Source organism: Salmo salar, chromosome ssa12, assembly GCF_905237065.1.
Source record: "Salmo salar chromosome ssa12, Ssal_v3.1, whole genome shotgun sequence".
In the NCBI taxonomy this organism is placed as follows: Eukaryota; Metazoa; Chordata; class Actinopteri; order Salmoniformes; family Salmonidae; genus Salmo; species Salmo salar.
The window spans coordinates 8,507,092-8,530,391 of record NC_059453.1 but is presented as its reverse complement, the minus strand read 5'-3'; the positions used below and the strand labels follow the sequence as shown (position 1 = coordinate 8,530,391).

The following is a 23,300-nucleotide window of genomic DNA, read 5'->3' as shown; positions in this document are numbered from 1 at the left end:
ATGGTTCTCCTCCTCTTCAACATGGTCCTCCTCCTCTTCAACATGGTCATCCTCCTCTTCAACATGGTCATCCTCCTCTTCAACATGGTCCTCCTCCTCTTCAACATGGTCCTCCTCCTCTTCAACATGGTCCTCCTCCTCTTCAACATGGTCCTCCTCCTCAACATGGTTCTCCTCCTCTCCTTCAACATGGTCCTCCACCTCCTCCTCTTCAACATGGTTCTCCTCAACCTCTTCAACATGGTTCTCCTTCACCTCTTCAACATGGTCCTCCTCCTCTTCAACATGGTTCTCCTCCACCTCTTCAACATGGTTCTCCTTCACCTCTTCAACATGGTTCTCCTCCACCTCTTCAACATGGTTCTCCTCCACCCCTTCAACATGGTCCTCCTCCTCTTCAACATGGTCCTTATCCTCTTCAACATAGTTCTCCTCCTCTTCAACATGGTTCTCCTTCACCTCTTCAACATGGTTCTCCTCCACCTCTTCAACATGGTTCTCCTCCACCCCTTCAACATGGTCCTCCTCCTCTTCAACATGGTCCTCATCCTCTTCAACATGGTTCTCCTCCTCTTCAACATGGTTCTCCTCCACTTCTTCAACATGGTCCTCCTCTTCAACATGGTTCTCCCTCCTCTTCAACATGGTTCTCCTCCTCTTTTTCAACATGGTCCTCCTCCTTTTCAACATGGTCCTCCTCCTCCTCCTCCTCTTCCACATGGTCCTCCTCCTCCTCTTCAACATGGTCCTCCCCCTCCTCTTCGACATGGTTCTCCACCTCCTCCTCTTCGACATGGTCCTCCTCCTCCTCTTCAACATGGTTCTCCTCCTCTTCAACATGGTCCTCCTCCTCTTCAACATGGTTCTCCTCCACCTCTTCAACATGGTCCTCCTCCACCTCTTCAACATGGTCCGCCTCCACCTCTTCAACATGGTCCTCCTTTGAATGGTCCTGGTTTCCGTTCTCCTGTCTGACCATGTGGTTGGACCCGTTGGGTTGTTGTATGTGGTTGTGGTTGGGCTCCACATCTTCCAGTGCCAGCTCAAACTGGGAGAATAAAGAGAAGACAGTAGATTGATAGTTAGTTATATAGATAGTAATTGATAAAGAGAAGACAGTAGATTGATAGTTAGTTATATAGATGGTCATTGATAAAGAGAAGACAGTAGATTGATAGTTAGTTATATAGATGGCCATTGATAAAGAGAAGACAGTAGATTGATAGTTAGTTATATAGATGGTCATTGATAAAGAGAAGACAGTAGATTGATAGTTAGTTATATAGATGGTCATTGATAAAGAGAAGACAGTAGATTGATAGTTAGTTATATAGATGGTCATTGATAAAGAGAAGACAGTAGATTGATAGTTAGTTACCGTAAATTCCGGACTATAAGCCGCAACTTTTTTCCCAGGCTTTGAACCTCGCGGCTTAAACAATGACGCGGCTAATATATGGATTTTTCCCGCTTTCAATTATTATTTTTTTTTTTAAAACACATTCTGTGACGTGCTCAGTTTTTTGGCGGCATGAAGCTTTCATTAGACCAATGAAATTGCCGAACGGGTTAAGGTCAAACAACTTTTTTGTTTACTGTTTAGATTAAATCGAGCGCTCTCAAACTTCCCATCATTCTGATTACGGTAGTCATTTTGTCACCCTCATCATGGCAAAGACACGGAGAAATGCATATGATGCAGCTTTCAAGTTGAAGGCGATAGATCTGGCTGTTGGAAAAGGAATTAGAGCTGCTGCACGGGAGCTTGGTCTTAATGAGTCGATGATAAGACGTTGGAAACAGCAGCGTGAGGAATTGACTCAGTGCAAAAAGACAACTAAAGCTTACTGCTAATTTTTAATTTTTTGTTACAAGCCGTGTTTCGTTAAAGCCTATTTATTTTTGTTACATGCCGTGTTTCGTTAAAGCCTATTTATTTTTGTTACAAGCCGTGTTTCGTTAAAGCCTGTGTAAAGTTCATTTGTTTCAATGTACCGGTAGGCACCTGCGGCTTATAGACATGTGCGGCTTATTTATGTTCAAAATAATACTTTTTTTAAATTCAGTGGGTGCTGCTTATATTCAGGTGCGCTTAATAGTCCGGAAATTACGGTATATAGATGGTCATTGATAAAGAGAAGACAGTAGATTGATAGTTAGTTACAGTGCCTTGCGAAAGTATTCGGCCCCCTTGAACTCTTCGACCTTTTGCCACATTTCAGGCTTCAAACATAAAGATATAAAACTGTACTTTTTTGTGAAGAATCAACAACAAGTGGGACACAATCATGAAGTGGAATGAAATTTATTGGATATTTCAAACTTTTTTAACAAATAAAAAACTGAAAAATTGGGCGTGCAAAATTATTCAGCCCCCTTAAGTTAATACTTTGTAGCGCCACCTTTTGCTGCGATTACAGCTGTAAGTCGCTTGGGGTATGTCTCTATCAGTTTTGCACATCAAGAGACTGACATTTTTGCCCATTCCTCCTTGCAAAACAGCTCGAGCTCAGTGAGGTTGGATGGAGAGCGTTTGTGAACAGCAGTTTTCAGTTCTTTCCACAGATTCTCGATTGGATTCAGGTCTGGACTTTGACTTGGCCATTCTAACACCTGGATATGTTTATTTGTGAACCATTCCATTGTAGATTTTGCTTTATGTTTTGGATCATTGTCTTGTTGGAAGACAAATCTCCGTCCCAGTCTCAGGTATTTTGCAGACTCCATCAGGTTTTCTTCCAGAATGGTCCTGTATTTGGCTCCATCCATCTTCCCATCAATTTTAACCATCTTCCCTGCCCCTGCTGAAGAAAAGAAGGCCCAAACCATGATGCTGCCACCACCATGTTTGACAGTGGGGATGGTGTGTTCAGGGTGATGAGCTGTGTTGCTTTTACGCCAAACATAACGTTTTGCATTGTTGCCAAAAAGTTTGATTTTGGTTTCATCTGACCAGAGCACCTTCTTCCACATGTTTGGTGTGTCTCCCAGGTGGCTAGTGGCAAACTTTAAATGACACTTTTTATGGATATCTTTAAGAAATGGCTTTCTTCTTGCCACTCTTCCATAAAGGCCAGATTTGTGCAGTATACGACTGATTGTTGTCCTATGGACAGAGTCTCCCACCTCAGCTGTAGATCTCTGCAGTTCATCCAGAGTGATCATGGGCCTCTTGGCTGCATCTCTGATCAGTCTTCTCCTTGTATGAGCTGAAAGTTTAGAGGGACGGCCGGGTCTTCGTAGATTTGCAGTGGTCTGATACTCCTTCCATTTCAATATTATCGCTTGCACAGTGCTCCTTGGGATGTTTAAAGCTTGGGAAATCTTTTTGTATCCAAATCCGGCTTTAAACTTCTCCACAACTGTATCTCGGACCTGCCTGGTGTGTTCCTTGTTCTTCATGATGCTCTCTGCGCTTTAAACGGACCTCTGAGACTATCACAGAGCAGGTGCATTTATACGGAGAATTGATTACACACAGGTGGATTCTATTTATCATCATTAGTCATTTAGGTCAACATTGGATCATTCAGAGATCCTCACTGAACTTCTGGAGAGAGTTTGCTGCACTGAAAGTAAAGGGGCTGAATAATTTTACACGGCCAATTTTTCTGTTTTTTATTTGTTAAAAAAGTTTGAAATATCCAATAAATTTCGTTCCACTTCATAATTGTGTCCCACTTGTTGTTGATTCTTCACAAAAAAATACCGTTTTATATCTTTATGTTTGAAGCCTGAAATGTGGCAAAAGTTCAAGGGGGCCGAATACTTTCGCAAGGCACTGTATATAGATGGTCATTGATAAAGAGCACCACCAACTGGTTTTCTACAGTAATAGTTCATTAATAGATCATCCTTTGCGTGCGTGTGTATGTGTGTGTGTGTTACCTGGAAGCGGTCTGTGAGCAGGTGTTTGTCGTAGGGAGGAGAGGGGCTCTGAGGCATGGTGGACTGGTACCAGTCTCTGTTCTCCTCCAACGTGTCCAGCAGGTCCTGGGCATCAGGGTGGACCAGATCACCCCACGTCTCCCACAGAGGGTGGACTATGTAGTCTATGAAACCCACCTGGAGTCAGAGAGAGGGAGGGAGAGAGAAAGGGAGGGAGAAAGAGGGAAAGAGAGAGAGAGAAAGGGAGAGAGGGAAGGAGAGAGAAAGGGAGAGAGAGGGAGAAAGGGGAAGAGAGGGAGGGAGAGAAAGACAGAAAGAGAAGAAGGGAGAGAGAGCAAGGGAGAGAGAGCAAGGGAGATAAGGAGAAAGGGAGAGAAGGAGAAAGGGAGAATGGGAGAGAAGGAGGGAGAGAGAGAGGCACACTAACATATTTTTCACCTTGTCTGCTTGAAGATTTGAACTAGTGACCTTTCAGTTATTGGCCCAACACTGTAATTGCCTAACTGCCTAACTGTCGCCCTAATCAGTGCTTTTGAAGAGGAAGAAGGAGATAGCGTGTGTTTGAAAATGTGTATTCTGTGTGTGTGTGTTTGAAAATGTTTATTCTGCGTGTGTGTTTGAAAGAGTGTATTCTGTGTGTGCGTTTGAAAGTGTGTATTCTGCGTGTGTGTGTGTGTGTGTGTGTGTGTGTGTGAGAGACCTGGCTCTTCTCCACCGAGGCAGTGTGTTTGTCACACATGGGGCTGATCTCCAAGCCCTTGTCTCTCTCCTTGTCTCCCTGTCTGGAGAACTCCTCCATGATGCGTTCAGTCCACTGGCGATACACACCGAGTGGCTTGGTGGGGTTGCTGAGGTCTGCACAGTGAACCATGTTCCTCAGGACCTACAGAGAGGAAGAGACACCCCCCCAGTGTTAAACATGTTGACGCTGTTTTAGATAGAGACACTGTCCTGGGTCTGAAGGGATTCAACACAGCAGCCATGCTGCACTGTCCTGGGTCTGAAGGGATTCAACACAGCAGCCATGCTGCACTGTCCTGGGTCTGAAGGGATTCAACACAGCAGCCATGCTGCACTGTCCTGGGTCTGAAGGGATTCAACACACAGCAGCCATGCTGCACTGTCCTGGGTCTGAAGTGATTCAACACAGCAGCCATGCTGCACTGTTCTGGGTCTGAAGGGATTCAACACACAGCAGCCATGCTGCACTGTCCTGGGTCTGAAGTGATTCAACACACAGCAGCCATGCTGCACTGTCCTGGGTCTGAAGGGATTCAACACACAGTAGCCATGCTGCACTGTCCTGGGTCTGAAGTGATTCAACACACAGCAGCCATGCTGCACTGTCCTGGGTCTGAAGGGATTCAACACACAGTAGCCATGCTGCACTGTCCTGGGTCTGAAGTGATTCAACACACAGTAGCCATGCTGCACTGTCCTGGGTCTGAAGTGATTCAACACAGCAGCCATGCTGCACTGTCCTGGGTCTGAAGTGATTCAACACACAGCAGCCATGCTGCACTGTCCTGGGTCTGAAGGGATTCAACACACAGCAGCCATGCTGCACTGTCCTGGGTCTGAAGTGATTCAACACACAGTAGCCATGCTGCACTGTCCTGGGTCTGAAGTGATTCAACACAGCAGCCATGCTGCACTGTCCTGGGTCTGAAGTGATTCAACACAGCAGCCATGCTGCACTGTCCTGGGTCTGAAGTGATTCAACACAGCAGCCATGCTGCACTGTCCTGGGTCTGAAGTGATTCAACACAGCAGCCATGCTGCACTGTCCTGGGTCTGAAGTGATTCTGGTGAGGGTGAGCATTGTTATTTCAATATAATGCAGTCAGAAGTTTTCCCCTGTATCTTCATGTATTTTCTGTAGGTGTTACCTGTATAGTCATGTATTTTCTGTAGGTGTTACCTGTATAGTCATGTATTTTCAGTAGGTGTTACCTGTATAGTCATGTATTTTTTTGTAGGTGTTACCTGTATCTTCATGTATTTTTTGTAGGTGTTACATGTATAGTCATGTATTTTCTGTAGGTGTTACCTGTATAGTCATGTATTTTCTGTAGGTGTTACCTGTATAGTCATGTATTTTCTGTAGGTGTTACCTGTATAGTCATGTATTTTCTGTAGGTGTTACCTGTATAGTCATGTATTTTCTGTAGGTGTTACCTGTATAGTCATGTATTTTCTGTAGGTGTTACCTGTATAGTCATGTATTTTCTGTATCTTCATGTATTTTTTGTAGGTGTTACATGTATAGTCATGTATTTTCTGTAGGTGTTACCTGTATAGTCATGTATTTTCTGTAGGTGTTACCTGTATAGTCATGTATTTTCTGTAGGTGTTACCTGTATAGTCATGTATTTTCTGTAGGTGTTACCTGTATAGTCATGTATTTTCTGTAGGTGTTACCTGTATAGTCATGTATTTTCTGTAGGTGTTACCTGTATAGTCATGTATTTTCTGTAGGTGTTACCTGTATAGTCATGTATTTTCTGTAGGTGTTACCTGTATAGTCATGTATTTTCTGTAGGTGTTACCTGTATAGTCATGTATTTTCAGTAGGTGTTACCTGTATAGTCATGTATTTTCTGTAGGTGTTACCTGTATCTTCATGTATTTTCTGTAGGTGTTACCTGTATAGTCATGTATTTTCTGTAGGTGTTACCTGTATCTTCATGTATTTTCTGTAGGTGTTACCTGTATAGTCATGTATTTTCTGTAGGTGTTACCTGTATAGTCATGTATTTTCTGTAGGTGTTACCTGTATAGTCATGTATTTTCAGTAGGTGTTACCTGTATAGTCATGTATTTTCTGTAGGTGTTACCTGTATAGTCATGTATTTTCAGTAGGTGTTACCTGTATAGTCATGTATTTTCTGTAGGTGTTACCTGTATAGTCATGTATTTTCTGTAGGTGTTACCTGTATAGTCATGTATTTTCAGTAGGTGTTACCTGTATAGTCATGTATTTTCTGTAGGTGTTACCTGTATAGTCATGTATTTTCTGTAGGTGTTACCTGTATAGTCATGTATTTTCTGTAGGTGTTACCTGTATAGTCATGTATTTTCAGTAGGTGTTACCTGTATAGTCATGTATTTTCTGTAGGTGTTACCTGTATAGTCATGTATTTTCTGTAGGTGTTACCTGTATAGTCATGTATTTTCTGTAGGTGTTACCTGTATAGTCATGTATTTTCAGTAGGTGTTACCTGTATAGTCATGTATTTTCTGTAGGTGTTACCTGTATAGTCATGTATTTTCTGTAGGTGTTACCTGTATAGTCATGTATTTTCAGTAGGTGTTACCTGTATAGTCATGTATTTTCTGTAGGTGTTACCTGTATAGTCATGTATTTTCTGTAGGTGTTACCTGTATAGTCATGTATTTTCTGTAGGTGTTACCTGTATAGTCATGTATTTTCTGTAGGTGTTACCTGTATAGTCATGTATTTTCTGTAGGTGTTACCTGTATAGTCATGTATTTTCTGTAGGTGTTACCTGTATAGTCATGTATTTTCTGTAGGTGTTACCTGTATAGTCATGTATTTTCTGTAGGTGTTACCTGTATAGTCATGTATTTTCTGTAGGTGTTACCTGTATGCGTTCTGTATAGTGGTCCAACAGCAGCACTCCTGAACTGGTCACCTTCTTAGTCTCCACCATGGTCTTCAGATCAGCTAGTAGAGTCATGTGTTTGGACATGTCTGTAGCTAACACCTAGAGAGAGAGAGAGAGGGAGAGGGAGGGAGGGAGGGAGAGTGAGGCAAGGGATAGAGAGATGGAGGTGAGAGAGAAAGAAGGTGTGAGAGGAGAGAAGGGGAGAGGGAGAGAGAGAGAGAGAGAGAGAGAGAGAGAGAGGGAAAAAAGCGAGGGGAGAGAGGGAGATGAGACGATGGTGTAAATATAAAGAAACTTAGTTTATTCCATGTGTAACTCTGTGTTGTTGTTTGTGTCGAACTGCTTTGCTTTATCTTGGCCAGGTCGCAGTTGTAAATGAGAACTTGTTCTCAACTAGCTTACCTGGTTAAATAAAGGTGAAATAAAAATAAAAAACAGTTTAGTTGCAAAAATCACTGAAACATTTACCTTTGGCCCCTCCCACTCCTGCCCCTCCCACTCTTGTCTCCAAACCCTGCTGTGATTGGATGATGATGGATGCTGCCTGTGATGACAGGTCTCTCACCATATCGATGACCAGCTTGCGGAGGCTCTGGCGCTGTCTTTTGGTCAGGTTCTGGAAGATGTCACAGTTTTCCAGGTGGAGAAGCTTGAAGCCAACAGCCAAGTGATGGTTCTCTAACACTGACTCATCATTGTACATGAGAGCCAGCTCAGAGTCTGGGAGAGAGAGAGGGAGGGAGAGAGTAGAGAGGGATAGAGAGAGAGGGAGGAGAGAGTGATAGAGAGAGAGGGAGGAGAGAGAGAGGGAGGAGTGAGTGATAGAAAGAGAGAGGAAGTAGAAAGAGAGGGGAGAGAGAGAGAGAGGAAAGAGTGATAGAGACAGGGAGTAGAGAGAGAGAGAGAGAGGGAGACAGGGAGTGAGAGAGAGAGAGATAGAGAGGGAGGAGAGAGTGATAGAAACAGGGAGTAGAGAGAGATAGAGACGGAGGAGAGAGTGATAGAAACAGGGAGTAGAGAGAGATAGAGACGGAGGAGAGAGAGGGAGTAGAGAGAGAGGGAGGAGGGAGTGATAGAAAGAGAGAGGAAGTAGAAAGAGAGGGAGGAGAGAGAGAGAGAGAGATAGAGACGGAGGAGAGAGAGGGAGTAGAGAGAGAGGGAGGAGAGAGAGGGAGGAGTGAGTGATAGAAAGAGAGAGGAAGTAGAAAGAGAGGGAGGAGAGAGAGAGAGAGAGAGATAGAGACGGAGGAGAGAGTGATAGAAACAGGGAGTAGAGAGAGATAGAGACGGAGGAGAGAGAGGGAGTAGAGAGAGAGGGAGGAGAGAGAGGGAGGAGTGAGTGATAGAAAGAGAGAGGAAGTAGAAAGAGAGGGAGGAGAGAGAGATAGAGACGGAGGAGAGAGTGATAGAAACAGGGAGTAGAGAGAGATAGAGACGGAGGAGAGAGAGGGAGTAGAGAGAGAGGGAGGAGAGAGAGGGAGGAGTGAGTGATAGAAAGAGAGAGGAAGTAGAAAGAGAGGGAGGAGGGAGAGAGATAGAGACGGAGGAGAGAGTGATAGAAACAGGGAGTAGAGAGAGTGAGAGGATGAGCGGTTAGAAGGTCAGGAACATGGGGCATGGAGGAGACAAGAGACAGAGAGGTGTGTGTGTGCGTGCATGGATATGCGTGTGAGTGTGTGCATTTATGCACGCCTGTGTGTGTGTGTGTGTGTGTGTACTGACTGGTGTTGATGAGGAACTGGTTAGACACTCCGGGGTGGTCCACATCATGAATGGCTGCAGCAAACAGAGCTGCTAGGATCTCCAGGTCTGTAAACACAGCCTGATGGAGAGACAGAGAGAGAGAGGGAGAGAGAGAGAAAGTTCAGTATTTTACAACTTGATGTTAGATGGTGGCAGGTAGCCTAGCTAACAGTTAGAGCATTGGGTCAGTAACCTAGCTAGCAGTTAGAGCATTGGGTCAGTAACCTAGCTAGCAGTTAGAGCATTGGGTCAGTAACCTAGCTAGCAGTTAGAGAATTGGGTCAGTAACCAGCAGGTAACCTAGCTAACAGTTAGAGCATTGGGTCAGTAACCTAGCTAACAGTTAGAGCATTGGGTCAGTAACCTAGCTAGCAGTTAGAGCATTGGGTCAGTAGCCTAGCTAGCAGTTAGAGCATTGGGTCAGTAACCAGCAGGTAACCTAGCTAGCAGTTAGAGCATTGGGTCAGTAACCAGCAGGTAGCCTAGCTAGCAGTTAGAGCATTGGGTCAGTAACCAGCAGGTAACCTAGCTAGCAGTTAGAGCATTGGGTCAGTAACCAGCAGGTAACCTAGCTAGCAGTTAGAGCATTGGGTCAGTAACCTAGCTAGCAGTTAGAGCATTGGGTCAGTAACCAGCAGGTAGCCTAGCTAGCAGTTAGAGCATTGGGTCAGTAACCTAGCTAGCAGTTAGAGCATTGGGTCAGTAACCAGCAGGTAACCTAGCTAGCAGTTAGAGCATTGGGTCAGTAACCAGCAGGTAGCCTAGCTAGCAGTTAGAGCATTGGGTCAGTAACCAGCAGGTAACCTAGGTAGCAGTTAGAGCATTGGGTCAGTAACAAGCAGGTAAACTAGCTAGCAATTAGAGCATTGGGCCAGTAACCTAGCTAGCAGTTAGAGCATTGGGTCAGTAACCTAGGTAGTAGTTAGAGCATTGGGTCAGTAACCTAGCTAGCAGTTAGAGCATTGGGTCAGTAACCTAGCTAGCAGTTAGAGCATTGGGTCAGTAACCTAGGTAGCAGTTAGAGCATTGGGTCAGTAACCAGCAGGTAACCTAGGTAGCAGTTAGAGCATTGGGTCAGTAACCAGCAGGTAACCTAGCTAGCAATTAGAGCATTGGGCCAGTAACCAGCAGGTAGCCTAGCTAGCAATTAGAGCATTGGGTCAGTAACTGAAAGGCAGCTGGTTTGAATACACGAGCTGACAAGGTGAAAAATCTGTCAGTGTGCTCTTGATCAAGGCACTTAACCAGGGGCGCCGTACTACCATGGCTGACCCTGTAAAACAAGACATTTCACTGCACCTATCTGGTGTATGGGACAATACAACATATTATCCTCACCCTGAAAGAAGTTTAAAGGCCAGGAGACGCTGATGTACGGTTTGATTCTCTTTAAAGACCCTCTACAAACTTCAGCTAATGGTGGAGGGGCCACTAGCTAACCACTAATGTGAGTGATGGTATTATGAGGTACCACTAGCTAACCACTAATGTGAGTGATGGTATTATGAGGGGCCACTAGCTAACCACTAATGTGAGTGATGGTATTATGAGGGGCCACTAGCTAACCACTAATGTGAGTGATGGTATTGTGAGGGGCCACTAGCTAACCACTAATGTGAGTGATGGTAATATGAGGTACCACTAGCTAACCACTAATGTGAGTGATGGTATTATGAGGTACCACTAGCTAACCACTAATGTGAGTGATGGTATTATGAGGGGCCACTAGCTAACCACTAATGTGAGTGATGGTATTGTGAGGGGCCACTAGCTAACCACTAATGTGAGTGATGGTAATATGAGGTACCACTAGCTAACCACTAATGTGAGTGATGGTATTATGAGGGACCACTAGCTAACCACTAATGTGAGTGATGGTATTATGAGGGGGCACTAGCTAACCACTAATGTGAGTGATGGTATTATGAGGGGCCACTAGCTAACCACTAATGTGAGTGATGGTAATATGAGGTACCACTAGCTAACCACTAATGTGAGTGATGGTATTATGAGGGGCCACTAGCTAACCACTAATGTGAGTGATGGTATTATGAGGGGCCACTAGCTAACCACTAATGTGAGTGATGGTATTATGAGGGGCCACTAGCTAACCACTAATGGGAGTGATGATTTGGCCTTCTTTTAACAGGCATAAAAGTGCCTTCGGGAAGTATTCAGACCCCCTTGACTTTTCCACATTTTGTTACGTTACAGCCTTACTCTAAAATGGATTAAAAAATACTAATCCTCAGCAATATACACACAAAACCCCATAACGACAAAGCAAAAACTGGTTTTTAGAAATATTTGCAAATGTATTAAAAATAAAAACAGAAATACCTTATTTACATAAGTATTCAGTCCCTTTGCTATGAGACTCGACACTGAGCTCAGGTGCATCCTGTCCATTTATCCCTTTGTCATCCTTTAAATGTTTCTACAACTTGATTGGAGTCCACCTGTGGTAAATGCAATTGATTGGACATGATTTGGAAAGACACACACCTGTCTATATAAGGTTCCAGTAGACAGTGCAAGTCAGAGCAAAAACCAAGCCATGAGGTCGAAGGAATTGTCCATTGAGCTCCGAGACATGATTGTGTCGATGCACAGATCAGGGGAAGGGTACCAAAAAATGTCTGCAGCATTGAAGGTCCCCAAGAACACAGTGGCCTCCATCATTCATCATTCTTTCTAGTGCTGACCCCCTGGCCAATCTGAGAAATCGGGGAGAAGGGCCTTGGTCAGGGAAGTGACCAAGAACCCGATGGTCACTGACAGTGCGTCCAGAGTTCCTCTGTGGAGATGGGAGAACCTTCCAGAAGGAAAACCATCTCTGCAGCACTCCACCAATCAGGCCTTTATGGTAAAGTGGCCAGACGGAAGCCACTCCTCAGTAAAAGGGTCATGACATCCCACATTGAGTTTGCCAAAAGAGAAACAAGATTCTCTGGTCTGATGAAACCAAGATTAAACTCTTTGGCCTGAATGCCAAGCGTCACGTCTGGAGGAAACCTGGCACCATCCCTACGGTGAAGCATGGTGGTGGCAGCATCATGCTGTGGGGATGTTTTTCAGCGGCAGGGACTGGGAGACTAGTCAGGATCAAGGCAAAGATGAACAGAGCAAAGTACAGAGAGATCCTTGATGAAAACTTGCTCCAGAGCGCTTAGGACCTCAGACTGGGGTGAAGGTTCACCTTCCAACAGGACAACAACCTTAAGCACACAGCCAAGATAACGCTGGAGTGGCTACGGGACAAGTCTCTGAATGTCCTTGAGTGGCCCAGCCAGAGCCCGGACTTGAACACTATCGAACATCTCTGGAGAGACCTGAAAATAGCTGTGCAGTGACGCTCCCCATCCAACCTGACAGAGCTTGAGAGGATCTGCAGAGAAGAATGGGAGAAACTCCCCAAAAACAGGTGTGCCAAAGTTGTAGCGTCATACCCAAGAAGACTCGATGCTGTGATCGATGCCAAAAGTGCTTCAACAAAGAACTGAGTAAAGGGTCTGAATAGTTAAGTATTTTTTTTATAAATTAGCAAAAATGTCTAAAAAAACAGGTTTTGCTTTGTCATTATGGGGTATTGTGTGTAGATTGATGTGGAAAAGTTTAATCAATTTTAGAATGAGGCTGTATTGGAAAAAAATGTTTAAAAAGTGAAGGGGTCTGAATACTTTCTGGAGGTGCTGTATATATCACTGTATATATATCACTGTATATATATCACTGTATATATCACTGTAGGTGGCTCACGTCTAGTGCGGGTGTGGAGAGGAGGACATGTGTGGACTGGCAGACGTCGGCGGCGTGCAGGCTGTTGTGGTAGGCCACGTTGCCATGGTAATGGTCTTCCAGGGTCATCACGTAGGTCACGAAGGTGTCGACGGGGATACGGAACGTCTTGAGAAGATCACGTTCCTACAGGGGGACATGAGGGGTTAATACACACTGACACACACATGCATGAACACACACACACACACACACATATGCATGAACACACACACACACACACATGCATGAACACACACACACACGCACGAACACACACACACATGCATGAACACACACACACACACACGAACACACGAACACACACACACACACACACACACACACGAACACACACACACACACACACACTTGCATGAACACACACACACGCATGAACACACACACACACACACACACACACACACACACACACACACACACACACACACTCATGAACACACACACACCCACATGCATGAACACACACACACACACTTGCATGAACACACACCCACTTTGTTCTACTCCTCTCTATCCCAGCTAAAACATATCTTGTCTATGGAATGCAGGCTCAATCAGACCGGAGACATATGTCTCACCTGTTTGGTTTATCACCGTGACATCAATCAATTATCAGCTTCAAGCTATCTCTAGTAAAACCCCTGTCCTCGACACCCAGACTAGCTGCAGGGAGCTAGAGTGGACACCCAGACTAGCTGCAGGGAGCTGAGTGGACACCCAGACTAGCTGCAGGGAACTGAGTGGACACCCAGACTAGCTGCAGGGAGCTAGAGTGGACACCCAGACTAGCTGCAGGGAGCTGAGTGGACACCCAGACTCGCTGCAGGGAGCTAGAGAGGACACCCAGACTAGCTGCAGGGAGCTAGAGAGGACACCCAGACTAGCTGCAGGGAGCTAGAGAGGACACCATAAAACTCAGCGTTAGCAGGACAGAAATATCTTACTGTTTGTTAAGTAAATAATTCTTACATATCCAACAAATAAGGTGAATACATCATTTGTCTATCACACACACGTCTGTTTGACTAGCCTTGTGGGGATCAAAATAACCTAACCTTAACCCCAAACCTAACCCTAAAACTAAACCTAACCCTAAAAACTAAACCTAACCCTAACTAGGGCTTAATGAGCCCCAGGTGTGGGCCAATATCAGACCAATTGGACTGATTGGAAATTTGACCATAAAGATCACCTCGTTGCCTCTTTGTTCGTCAAAGCCCAGTTGGCCATGGGGGTAGCGGCTGTGGCTTACGATCTGACGATCGGTGTTCGAGCCCCGCTGGGGATCACACCGTTTTTTTCCACCGAGAGCCTGGGAACCTAAAGACCCAAGGCCCTAATGCCCTTTGACGGCCCAAATGCCCTTTGACGGCCCAAATCCTTAGGGCATAATGCCAAGGCCAGACAGCCATGCCCTGGTACTTTCATAGGCTTCCAGGGCTATACACACTTGTCAATATGCCTGAAAAGAGGCACTCTGATACGGATTCAGAGATTAGTGTACTGCCCTTGAAGGCCCAAACCCATAGGCCCTAATGCCCTTTGACGGCCCAAATCCTTAGGGCATAATGCCAAGGCCAGACAGCCATGCCCTGGTACTTTCATAGGCTTCCAGGGCTATACACACTTGTCAATATGCCTGAAAAGAGGCACTCTGATACGGATTCAGAGATTAGTGTACTGCCCTTGAAGGCCCAAACCCATAGGCCCTAATGCCCTTTGACGGCCCAAATCCTTAGGGCATAATGCCAAGGCCAGACAGCCATGCTCTGGTACTTTCATAGGCTTCCAGGGCTATACACACTTGTCAATATGCCCGAAAAGAGGCACTCTGATACGGATTCAGAGATTAGTGTACAGGGCAGGCGCGGAAGGGATATGGTCCAAAGTACCCACGGTTCTGAGGGGCTTGTAACCCTCAAAAGTGTCCATAAAGCTCTCCCTATTCGGCATGAGTAGTAATCATCAATCGGTCGCCGAAGGGATAAGGACCGAACTACCATGGTTCCGAGGGACAAGCAACCCTCAGAAGTGTCCGTTTCGCATTTATTATATCGGACTAGTAGTTTGCCACTATCCCCGAGCTTCTAGGCCATGGAAGTCGTGTTGTCAAAAACCAGGTTTATGATTTCGCGCCGGTACCTGTCTGCCCCACACGGCCACGAGTGTGTAAAAATAACTGTCACTCACACAGTTTCAAGGCTTTTCCGATGTCAAGGTAGGACACTTTAAACTTGAATAAATCGAAAAGTACAACTCCAATCAGGATGGGGTTTTTTTGCACGAAAGGGCACACGTAGACGAACATTTCCATCTAATTTAAACCGTTTTTCCATAACAATCTATAATAGAAAATCGAGTTTTAAGTTTGCGAAAAAAAGTTCCGTTTACCGAAAAAATAGGTTCCTATAGAAGCGACATTTTCTAACCCGGGGCTAATTGTTGCCCATCACGAGAGAGGGTATGAGCCGAAGTCTGGGACCTCTAGCCCCCCGGGAAGTATTTTTAATCATTATTTGAAAATTTCAGATTTTGGTCAAAAAAGTTACAAAGTGCCAACTTTTCAGTTCGCTTCAGAGACTAAGTCCAAACGTGCACCTGGTTTTATTCTGGGTTACCAGGACAATTTTTGAAAAACGGTTTTAAATACTTATAGAGGGTATATGGACCTCCATACCCACCCTTAGAGCACCATCCTAAGGGCCCAACTCAATGAGATACAGCAAGAGGGAATTATATAGCTTTTCAAAAAATCTTCAGAAAAATGACTATGTTTTTCTTCTCAGAAATTGCACTAAGTCCAAACGGGCACCTGGTTTTATTCTGGGTTACCAGGACCATTTTTTAAAAGGTTTTAAATACTTTTAAAGGCCATCACCACCCCCAGGACACCTGTTTCAGCAGCCCACTGCTGTCCCATGTCAGTGGGATAAGTACATTTAAAAAGTCGCTTGATGGCGCCATAGATCAATTTATGGAGCTTTCAAATAAGGTCAAAATCATTCAGAATGGTTTTAAATACTTTTAAATGGTACACACATAACATATCTATCTATGTGAGATACATACTGAAGCCCCATGTCACTGGGATAAAGCATTCTGATATGAGATGGACCAGGCCAAATATGGATATAGGCAAAAATAGAGGTTTAAATATTTAAATGGTAAACATAACATATATATCTATGTGAGATACATACTGAAGCCCCATGTCACTGGGATAAAGCATTTCTGATTTATGAGTGTTTTTATGTGTGTTTGGGCATTGGCCACAGCTGTGGGCCTTGTGTTATTTTGGGGTCAAAAGTCTTCAGAATGGTTTTAAATACTTTTAAATGGTACACACATAACATATCTATCTATGTGAGATACATACTGAAGCCCCATGTCACTGGGATAAAGCATTTCTGATTTATGAGGGTTTTCATGTGTTTTTAAGTTACCAGGCCAAATCATGTGATTGTATTATTTTGAGGTCAAAATCATTCAGAATGGTTTTAAATACTTTTAAATGGTACACACATAACATATCTATCTATGTGAGATACATACTGAAGCCCCATGTCACTGGGATAAAGCATTTCTGATTTATGAGTGTTTTTATGTGTGTTTGGGCATTGGCCACAGCTGTGGGCCTTGTGTTATTTTGGGGTCAAAAGTCTTCAGAATGGTTTTAAATACTTTTAAATGGTACACACATAACATATCTATCTATGTGAGATACATACTGAAGCCCCATGTCACTGGGATAAAGCATTTCTGATTTATGAGTGTTTTTATGTGTGTTTGGGCATTGGCCAGATCTGTGGGCCTGGTATAATTGTGGGTTACCAGGCCAAAAGGGGGGACAGAGCAGCCAACCTCCAGAGAGGCTGACTGCTCTGCCCCCCTTAAGGACAGTGGAACTACGGACCTCCAGGCCTCTAGGCCTTCACTCACTATCCGGGGAACACCCATCTCTCCGGGCATGAGAGTAGAGCTTACTCCCTCAAACTACTATGCCCGGATAGGGAGCACCCTATAGGCGGTCCCATACCCCCCTCTCACACACCCCCACCCGGGATGTTCCACAAGAGGGCGCCACTGGACATTTTAAACATCAATGTAAGTTAGTGACAGAGCTTTCTTGAAAAATGACTAAGTCCAAAAATTCTCAGAAATTGCACTATGTCCAGCTGTGGGCCTGGTATTATTTTGGGTTACCAGGTAGTGATAGCCTTCACCCACTCTCCGGGGAACACCCCTCTCTATGGGCATGACCTCCAGTGGGGGATACCCCCCACCACAAGCTCTTACACCATCCGAACCAGGGCACCCACCACCATCCGAACCAGGGCACCCACCACCATCCGAACCAGGGCACCCACCACCATGCGAACCAGGGCACCCACCACCATCCGAACCAGGGCACCCACCACCATGCGAACCAGGGCACCCACCACCATCCGAACCAGGGCACCCACCACCATCCGAACCAGGGCACCCACCACCATCCGAACCAGGGCACCCACCACCATCCGAACCAGGGCACCCACTCTTAAGCACCCTTCCTCGGACACTAAAGCATATAGCCCCGCTGTTACGAACCGCGTGCACCTGGTGATCCAAAACGGCCTTCGTGCACCTGGTCACCCTGCAGCTTACCACTCAGAGACTAAGTCCACACCAGGATTACCAGGTGCTGGTGGTACTTTGCACCCGGGTACCCACCTTCTTTAGTCTGCTTGCCCACTCTCTCTCTGGGCCTCCGGACTCTGCCTCCTGGCCCTTCTCTGTGCACCTGGTAACCAGTTAGAAATAACGGGGGAGGTGGAGGAAGACGCCTTCCATCCCAAAAAAGCTTGGTTCGAAGGCTACATACCCGCCGGAGATCCCTTACCCCTTGTTACTGGGGCCGACGAGCATCTTTCTGGGGAGATCGGCATGAATCGAGCCCAGCCTCATTTCACACCCTAGCCCGACCTACCCAGCCCTGCCCTTAGAACCAATCTTTACCCCGAAGTTACGGATCTGACTCATCAACTTTCCTTAACATGCATTGTTCTAACATGCCAGAGGATGTTGCCCTTGGAGACCTGCTGCGGATATGGGTACGGCCCGACGTGAGATTTACACCCTCTCTTACGGATTTTCAAGGGCCAGCAAGAGCTCACCGGACGCCGCCCGGAACTGCAACTCTTTCCAGGGCTTGGGCCCCTCTCTCGGGTTTCCCGCCCAGCTTCCGTGCTCACCGCGGTGATCGGACAACCGATTTGCACGTCAGGACCGCCCAGGCATAGTTCATCATCTTTCGGGTCCTATCGCACACGCTCACGCTCCACCTCCCCGACAGAGCGGGCGAGACGGGCCGGTGGTGCGCCCAACCCCGTAGGGGCCGGGATCCCACCTCAGCCAGCGCGCGCCGGCCCTCACTTTCATTGCGCCACGGGGTGTGTCGGAGAAAACACTCTGACTTGCGCGTGCGTTAGTCTCCTTGGTCTGTGTTTCAAGGGTTGGGAGTTGGGGAGGTTGCCCTCCTTTCCTCCGCCCTTCGCCAGAGCGAGAGGTCATAGTTCAAAGACAGGTAGGTTTAACTTTATGGGGGCCTCCGGGTGCTCCTCTGCCGCCGTCGCCGAAGCGCCGGTGGGGCCGGGGAGACAGGTTGACTGGGTTCCCAGTGCCGCGCGAGGATACTGGGTGATACTCAAGCCGCTTAAAAATGTGAGACCATTTCGGGAAGTCCCGGTTCACCGGACACCCCCAGTCCCCCTCGGTAGCGGCCTACACACCCACCCATCGGTGCGTCATCTAGCCGTGCCTAACGGGGAAAGGGGATGGAGCCAGTCGGGCGCATCCCAGGCAAAAAGGAACTGCGGGGAACCGGGCTAGGACCAGTTCACCCGCGCCGAGGGAAGGGAGAGGCGGGAGGCGTGAGCCCCCTACCCTACCCGACCCACAGCAGAGTTTGGTTTGTGTCGGGAGTGGGTAATTTGCACCCCTGCTGCCTTCCTTGGATGTGGTAGCCATTTCTCAGGATCCCTCTCCGGAATCGAACCCATAACTGATTTAATGAGCCAATTCGCAGTTTCACTGTACCGGCCGTGTGTACTTAGACTTGCATGGCTTAATCTTTGAGACAAGCATATGCTACTGGCAGGATCAACCAGGTAGCCACTCACAACATAGAGGTTGTACCCGGGCACACTAAGCGGAGAACAGCCAGGGACCACTCCTATCCCGTGAGGGGAGGAGGCCCTAGGTCAATCCACCGTGCGCCCAGCGGGAGGCCCTGAACTGCCCGTGGCCGGAGCCACAGGTGCCGGGGCACCGCTTAATCAGGTATCTTGTCTTAGCTGGAGGGTTAATTCGGAACGCCATCAACGTGGATAAAAGACAGGGTTTGAGAAATACATGTGTTTCTGGCGCCGGTGCGGTATGGGTGAACGTCATCCGCAGGCATCGCTACCTGGGTAGTCCACTCCCCACCAATGTAGGGCCACTGAGACAGACGGGCCGGCTAGATCTCGCACGAACGGAGCGCGGCTGAAGCTTGACATTAAGACGGGGATAACCGTCTCCGACAGGGGCTCCCCCGATAGAGGCAATTCCACGTGGGGCGGGAGGAACCGTCCGTCTGAACACCGACCAATGGCCGGCCGACAGGGGCCCTCCCAGGTGGAAACAGATTGCAAATCGGTCAGAAGATGTAAAACAGGCTCGACAACAGAGGACAACCATGGATACGCAACGTGTTGGAAGCTAGGGACGGACACATTCATGGGACAAGAACCATGGTCATGGAGGACCCAAACCCACAAGGTGATAGCTGGGATAGAGCACCTGTCCAGGACAGAGCTCAATATCCTCCCACCACCAAGCTGGGAAAATCGGATCAATACTTAGGACCAATCGGACGCCGGAGGGATATGGTCCAAAGTACCCACGGTTCTGAGGGGCTTGTAACCCTCAAAAGTGTCCATAAAGCACTCCCTATTCGGCCTGAGTAGTAACGACCAATCAGGCGCAGAAGGGATATGAACCAAAGGAACCATGGTTATGAGGGACAAGCAACCCTCAAAAATGTCCATAAAGCACTCCCTATTCGGCCAGAGTAGCAACCACCTATGGGTCGCCGACGGAATGTGGTTCTCCAGTTGTCAAAAACCAGGTTTCTCAAATCGCGCCGGTACCTGTCTGCCCCACACGGCCACGAGTGTGTAAAAATAACTGTCACTCACACAGTTTCAAGGCTATTCCCATGTCACGGTAGGACACTTTAAACTTGAATAAATCGAAAAGTACAACTCCAATCAGGATGGGGTTTTTTTTTTTGCACGAAAGGGCACACGTAGACGAACATTTCCATCTAATTTAAACCGTTTTTCCATAACAATCTATAATAGAAAATCGAGTTTTAAGTTTGCGAAAAAAAGTTCCGTTTACCGAAAAAATAGGTTCCTATGGAAGCGAAATGTTCTAACCCGGGGCTAATTGTTGCCCATCACGAGAGAGGGTATGAGCCAAAATTTGGGACCTCTAGCCCCTCAGGAAGTATTTTTAATCATTATTTGAAAATTTCAGATTTTGGTCAAAAAAGTTACAAAGTGCCAACTTTTCAGTTCGCTTCAGAGACTAAGTCCAAACGTGCACCTGGTTTTATTCTGGGTTACCAGGACAATTTTTGAAAAACGGTTTTAAATACTTATAGAGGGTATATGGACCTCCATACCCACCCTTAGAGCACCATCCTAAGGGCCCAACTCAATGAGATACAGCAAGAGGGAATTATATAGCTTTTCTTCTCAGAAATTGCACTAAGTCCAAACGGGCACCTGGTTTTATTCTGGGTTACCAGGACCAATTTTTTAAAAAGGTTTTAAATACTTTTAAAGGCCATCACCACCCCCAGGACACCTGTTTCAGCACCCCACTGCTGTCCCATGTCAGTGGGATAAGTACATTTAAAAAGTCGCTTGATGGCGCCATAGATCAATTTATGGAGCTTTCAAATAATTCTCTGAAAAATGACTAAGTCCAAAAGTCTCACAAAAACGGCTATGTTTCACCTCTCAGAAATTGCACTATGTTTTATGTTTGGGTTACCAGGACCAATTTTTTAAAAAGGTTTTAAATACTTTTAAAGGCCATCACCACCCCCAGGACACATGTTTCAGCACCCCACTGCTGTCCCATGTCAGTGGGATAAGTACATTTAAAAAGTCGCTTGATGGCGCCATAGATCAATTTATGGAGGGGTGACATTTTTAAAGGGTATACAGACCTACATGCCCACTCTGAGACCACCATAGGGGGGTTAGGGAGACCCCATAGGGGGGACCCACACCCCCACCAAGGTCACCTGGTAACCCAATACAATTCAATGACAGAGTCATACTTCTCTCTCATTGCACTAAGTCCAGCATGTGTACCTGGTGATTGAACTGGTTACCAAGGCTTACTCTCTCTACCCTGCCTGCCCACCTGCCTGCCCTCTATCTCGGCCTGTCTCTTCAGCTCAGTGCACCTGGTACCCCATAACACCCTGGTATTTCAGACCCTCAGGCCTCCATACATTCTCAACCGTGACCAAATGACACACAAAGACATGGGTGAATTTCAAATAAATGTTCTTTATTTATCAGTGAATCATGGGTTGATTTGTCCCTCAATTAGTGACCGCGCTCGGCTGGCGTTACGAGGCAAATCATGGTACCGGTAGTACCGTGCCTGCGTTTCCAGAGAATGACACATATGGTCAGCCACAGTTCCCCGGTCTGTAACCGAGCCTTGATTAAAGTTCAATGTAGCAACGCTTCGTCGAATTGTACCGAAGGTGACTTTACTTCCAATGCCAAACTCTGCAAATATCTGGCCCACATACTCACAGAGATTGCCGTACGGTTGACCGCAGGACGTGAAAAAGAAGAGTGTTGTGTCTGAGGTGATTCCACTCAGATTAGGCCTGATCTGATGGAATCGTTTAAGCCAAGTGTATTCCTGCTCAGATAGAACAACTCTGCACTCACCGAAGCTATAGTTCGTTTTGTGGCTTGAAATGCACATCTGATAACCCCCACTTTCCGGGGTTACTTCAGTAAATTCCCTCTCACTGAAGGTGGTGACTGGGGATCGTCGAGTGCCATTAAAGATGGCCAACCGGCTGGACATGAGAGCCGCAAACCTACGTCTATCAGCGCAGGTGGCTCGGACCTCCAGCCTACTGAGAACCGAAGGAATAGCTTGATTACTTAGCTCAACAAACCGGCTTAACTCCGCAGCGCTGAGCACCTCGTCCCTGCACCGTTTGCGGAATTTTGCCCTGTGTGTTGCCTGGCTCTGCCGCGAATCCCTGTCCATCTTTGCCAAGCAGAGTAACACCTTTCGAATTCCACTGGCTTTAGCCTGCAGACCTTTGGCCGGAACTGAATAAGATAATTCAGGAAACTTCGAACATCAGCTCGGTACATTTTTAACGTGGATGGTGCCAAACAACGGTCTTCACATTCACCATACCACTCATACACACGTCTGTAGTTATCCAGAGAACACAGTCCTTCATCGGCCTTGCCCTCTGACATATAGCGGAGGAATTGTCGTACTCTGGATAGACTGGTGCGACTATTGTCAATTCGTTTAACTGAAGGGTTTTTACCAATAGCAAAGTGTTCATATTCAGTCAAAATTCCATTCCTCCAACCTTCAATTCTGGAGGACACACCGCCGCCTTCATCACTCTCGCTCTCCGTGGAAGTCACCATGACGCAGCCTTGCTCCCTCGGTTCCGAGCATGGTTCACCACCGATCTGACTGGTTGACTGCACCGGCGCAGTCGCCGCCGCCTGCTCACTCTCGTCCCACAGCTGCTGATCCACCACCGCGGACTGCTCACCCTTGTCTACCAGCTGCTGCTCCACGGACAACTCACTTTCAACACACTGGAAATACCCAGGGTTCTCCCAGGGCTCCAGCTGCGGTGCAACACCGTTGTTAGGCTGCATACACTGCCATGATTCGGGCTGCTGTCTCTCAGTTGAACGCCGGCTAGATTGCATAGCACGCTTCCATTCTGTAGTAGCAGGCTTAAGTGCATGGACAGACTTGAAATGTCGGTCTATCCGCACGATATTCCGCTTGGAACAAAGCCCACAATCACGTTTTAGTCTACTGTTCATAGCTTCTCTCTCCTGCGTGCGTGTATGTCTCTTTGTTTGCTCCACCAAACAACGACCTAACCCTAAAACTAAACCTAACCCCTAAGCC

General features: G+C 46.6%; 1 protein-coding gene across 1 annotated transcript in view; it reads right to left on the bottom strand.

Annotated features, from left to right (window-relative positions):
- Window positions 1-215: 215 nt before the first annotated feature.
- The window catches only part of LOC106564111 (cAMP-specific 3',5'-cyclic phosphodiesterase 4C), a 37,625-nt gene continuing 14,540 nt past the window's right edge, over window positions 216-23,300 (bottom strand). Inside the window, exons 11-17 of the mRNA XM_045690624.1 lie at window positions 13,020-13,184; window positions 9,240-9,339; window positions 8,083-8,237; window positions 7,494-7,616; window positions 4,589-4,771; window positions 3,889-4,065; window positions 216-1,048 (exon numbers count right to left, since the gene is read on the bottom strand). Coding sequence (XP_045546580.1) covers window positions 617-1,048; window positions 3,889-4,065; window positions 4,589-4,771; window positions 7,494-7,616; window positions 8,083-8,237; window positions 9,240-9,339; window positions 13,020-13,184 — 1,335 coding nt within the window. The 3' untranslated portion in view covers window positions 216-616. The remainder of the gene's footprint in view (window positions 1,049-3,888; window positions 4,066-4,588; window positions 4,772-7,493; window positions 7,617-8,082; window positions 8,238-9,239; window positions 9,340-13,019; window positions 13,185-23,300) is intronic.